General features: G+C 47.1%; 1 protein-coding gene across 1 annotated transcript; it reads left to right on the top strand.

Annotated features, from left to right (window-relative positions):
• Positions 1-1,703: 1,703 nt before the first annotated feature.
• Positions 1,704-3,849, top strand: LOC112903124. Its single transcript, XM_025972338.1, has 4 exons — positions 1,704-1,982; positions 2,117-2,212; positions 2,300-2,794; positions 2,958-3,849. The coding sequence occupies exons 1-4, from the start codon at positions 1,941-1,943 to the stop codon at positions 3,498-3,500; spliced, it is 1,176 nt and encodes a 391-aa protein (XP_025828123.1). The 5' UTR covers positions 1,704-1,940; the 3' UTR covers positions 3,501-3,849.
• The last annotated feature ends 677 nt before the right edge of the window (positions 3,850-4,526 follow it).

Raw genomic sequence — 4,526 nt, 5'->3', positions numbered from 1 at the left:
CAACAATACAACAGCGTTAAATACAAAGCTGTGAAATTCGGGGATTGGCACATATCCAAATAATTTTTTTAATAAGATGAGCACAAAGCGCACAGATGACCGTACCATAGCAGTTTGTAATTGTTTTGATTGACAAAAGATATCACTGTCTTGCTTCAACCTTTTTTTTTGGAAAAAGTCTATTTTACTCCTCTTAACAATTCACTTTGTCCATTTAATTAACCCCTTAAACAAAATTTAGGCTCAAGCTACTACCCCAAACTATTTCAATTGGTCCAATCTACCCCTAACGAGATTTTTCTTTTTTATTTCTCCACTTACATGTGGAATTTGAAATTTAAATTTTGCAACGTCACTTATAATATGATGTCCTATGCTAGAAAAATACATTATAATTTTTTTCATGAATATTTTTCATGCAGAGTTGTATTTTTGTGATAAATTTCATGTTAGATGTTTCCAAATTATGAAAATAACCATGAAAATTTCTTAATATATTTTTTAACATATGACATCATGTTCTCTATCCACTCACAAAATTTGAATTTAAAATTCAATTCGTACACGGAGAAACAAAAAAGAGAAATATCATTAGAGGGTAGATTGGACTAATTGGAATTGTTGGGGGAGTAAATTGAGCATAAATTTTGCTCAGGGGGTTAAGTGGACAAAGTGAATTGTTGAAGAGAGTAAAATAGACTTTTTCTTCTTTTTTTTGAGCGAAGTTTGCTTCAATCTTTGAATCGAGCTACTCCTCAACATCTTCTCATCCAGAGTCTTCTAGATTATCCACGTACTTGGTGTTAAATAAACCAATTAAAATAATTAACCGCTGTCTTTATTGGTGTTGTGAATTCATAACCTTGAATTAGCAGAGAGAAATGCAATGAACTACTAAAATAAAGTTTAACAAAAAACTTTTAAAGCCTGAACCTACCGCTTTTAAAATTTTTCTTTCAATAGTTGAGCAGGTAGGAGGGGGGGGGGGGGGAGAGAGCAGCTAGCTCACTGTCTTTCCAATTAAGGTAGGCTTCAGAAAGTTAAAATTTCATTTGAATTGATGAAGAACCATCAAGTATGTGTTCTGACTCAGCTGCTGCTTCGATATGGTTTCACTGTGAAGGAAACCACTACAACCAAAACTAACTCTAGCTAGACACATGGTTTATGGGGATCAGCAGCTAGCTAGTGTGAAAACTTTATATTCCACAAGATACTTTCCTGAATTATATTTTTGTCGACCACATAATACCACCTACTGTGTGAATCCAAGTACATGCCACCACATATATATAAGCATGTAAAGTTACTCCTATGTTACCCCAAGGACAAATTCAAGAAGGATTAATTGACCGACGGACCGAGTCAAAAATGCTTTACCTGTTTCTTCCTCAATAAAAAAGCGTTGCTTAGTCCAATAATTCTACAGCGTTGAAGTAAATTCTGTACCATAAGAAAGACCAAGGCACCAATAATGCAGAGGAACATGGCATATACCTGTAGCTGGATGCCATGGACCCACATCATCACAACTTAAACAGCACAAAGAAACAACTGGAGATTTCATTAGTTTATGCTCCCTTGATAGAGGCATTATCATTTGTTATGTGTCCCTCATCAATCAGTGCTCAACTGGGGTGGTATAGTATATCAAGAACCATGGTTAGACAGCTGTTGCACCCAAGCTATATCTTGCTCCTTGAGGACCAAACTTAGAAGCAACCAAGTGAGAGATCCAACAACACCGTCCCTAAACCTCAAGCATCATTCTTCTTGCTACTTATTCAGTACTTCAGCTCCTTCCAACTTCTCCTCTCATACTGTCTCACCCCTCTTGTTCCACAATTCCAGCGGTGACTTGACCTCTCGCTGTAGACTCACACGCCATCAAAGGCCGTCGGCACATATCCGCTGTCTAGACCCCCGATTAAAGCGCACAAATGTGCGGAAAGATGGAGCACAGCATCCACATGGAGCACAAGGTATGGACATGCTACTAGCTACACAATCCATGTTAGTGTTTGTGCAAAAACTATGTTATGATGAGTTAAACATGATTTATTTCCTCCTAGTATAGCACCAATAATTGGTCGTTTATATGTATCAAATAATTCAGGGCTTACTTGGTGGCGAATTCAAAGAGGGGATTTGTGCCTCAATTCCCAAACCTCCTTCTAGCACATCAAGCAGGCCAAACAGCATGGTTGTCAAGGTAAATTGCTAGAACAAGGCATGTTTAGAATGCAGGATTTCTGGGAGAAATTATGTTAACTGTCCCTTCGGCGCAAAAATTACGCAGAAGGTGTGCCCGCGGGAATTCATCCCGCCGCACATCATCGCGGAGGCGATCTCGACGCTGCACGGGCTGGACCTGCGGTGGTCGGGGCCGATCACGCCCAGCGAGCGCCAGTACGTGGAGCAGTACGTGCTGGCCATGTACCCGCAGTACTCGCACGGGCTCATCGAGGACGGCAGCTGCGACAAGGACGACCTCTACTCCACCTACTACAGCGGCAGCACGACGACGTCGCCGGAGGCCGGCGGCGAGCGGCGGAGGTCGTCGCCGGTGGGCTCGCCGTCGTCGGCGGCGCCGGCAAGGCCAGACATGGTGGACATGGTCCGGCTGGAGCCGTCCCGGCTGCTGGACATCCTGACCAAGAAGTCGTCGTTCCCCGGGAGCTTCATCTCGATCCCGGAGATCCAGGCCAGGAACCGGGTGCTCCGCCACTGCGGCCTCACCGACGACGAGTACCTCGTGCTCTTCGCGCCCACGCCAAGGGACGCCATGATGCTGGTAGGATGCTCGCTATCTTGTTATTGATTATCTCGTCAGTTTATCTGATTAATTATTAGAGAAAATCAAACTACCATATTCATCTCATCATCATCTTCCTTAATTTACTTAGTTGTTAAAAAATCATGGTTAGTTCTTAAAAAAATCATGGTGGTCGTTACAGGTGGGCGAGAGCTACCCGTTCTTCCGGAGCAGCTACTACATGTCGATCCTGGAGGAGGACGGCGACTGCATCCGCGCGTTCGCGGCGTACAAGGAGGCCAAGGTCATCGCGGCGCCGGAGTCGTGGCTGGACCTCCGCATCAAGGGCTCCCAGCTCAGCCAGTACTTCCGCCGCAAGTCCAAGCACGCGCCCAAGGGCCTCTTCGCCTACCCCGCCGTCTCCCCCGCCGCCGCCGCCGCGCCCTCCGCCGCTTCCTCCGGCTGCGGCGCACGGCAGCAGCAGCCGGCGCGGTACTCACTGCACTGGGTCTCCGAGGCGCACCGCAACGCGTGGCACGTGCTCCTGGACGCCACCGCGCTCGCCGTCGGCGAGGACCGGCTCCCGCTCTCGCTGCACCGCCCGGACTTCGTGCTGTGCACGCTCGGCGACACGGCCGTGCGAGCCCAGCAGCAGCAGGCGGCGGTGAGGGTCACCTGCCTGCTCGTCCGGAGGAGGTCCTTCGACACCTCGCCGCTGCCGCAGCAGCCGCAGAAGCTGCCGTAGAGTTTTGTACGCACGCCACGCGTGACGCGTGTACTTGTGTCGTTTTTTTTTACAACCGTGCTCAGTTTTTCGTTAAGAGGAGGAGAGAGTTTTAGTACTTGTGTCGTGTTACCGAGAGGAAGCTGCACAGATCTCAAAGCAGGAGCTGATGTGCATAGTGGTGTTCGGTTGGCTCTTGCCCGCGAGCTTTGTGACAGCTGCGGAGCCAAGAGTGGCTTGTGGATTATCTGCTTTGAGATCTGTGCGGTTCTTTCCCTACCTTTTTACGGCTTTGCGATCTGCAATTTTATTCTTGCGTGCGCGACTTCAATCAGTTTCAATATGTTACCCTTCTTTTTTGCGAGGACAATATGTTACCTTAATGCCTATCAGAAAAAAAATTGCTGCCTTAATGGCGTGTTTGGTTTCGAGGGCGTACGCATTGTCCTCATCAGGCATGGCATGAGTCATGCGACGATTTATCGCGGAACGAGTCGATTATGGAAATCAACTTCTCCTCAACGCTACGCACGGCATAGCGACTACGGATGGAATGATACCGTCACTCGAACCAAAGAGAGAATAGGCATGGACATACTCTCTCCGTTCCAAATTATAGATGTTTCAATAAATCTAGATATATAATTTTACTATGTATCTAATATAATATATCAGAGTAATTGCTGCAGCACTGCATTACCTTTGGGTGCTCACTTGCTCAAGAGCAGGGACGGTAAGGCAAGGTCGTCGTTGGGGGCCTCCTTGGGCCGTTTTGACAATCAGCATGCTGGGCTTCTCTTGATGACGTTTCAAACAGTGGGACAATCCTTGTAGCTTCCTTCGCAAACCATATAACTTTGCGCATGGTTGGGGTTGATGTTAGTTGCCAAGTGACATGCTAATTATGGTTTTTTCGGAGGAAACTTGTTATCGGTCGAAACCCGCCGGCGAGCAGCGACAGGCAACACGAGGAGCCGGGAGGCTCCCGGACTGCTGGTGGGCCCCTGTCCCTCGGTCAACGGCCCGAGATCCGGTACATGTCCTGGC

This window comes from Panicum hallii, chromosome 8, assembly GCF_002211085.1.
Source record: "Panicum hallii strain FIL2 chromosome 8, PHallii_v3.1, whole genome shotgun sequence".
NCBI lineage: Eukaryota > Viridiplantae > Streptophyta > Magnoliopsida > Poales > Poaceae > Panicum > Panicum hallii.
This window is presented reverse-complemented; position numbering and strand designations above follow the sequence as displayed.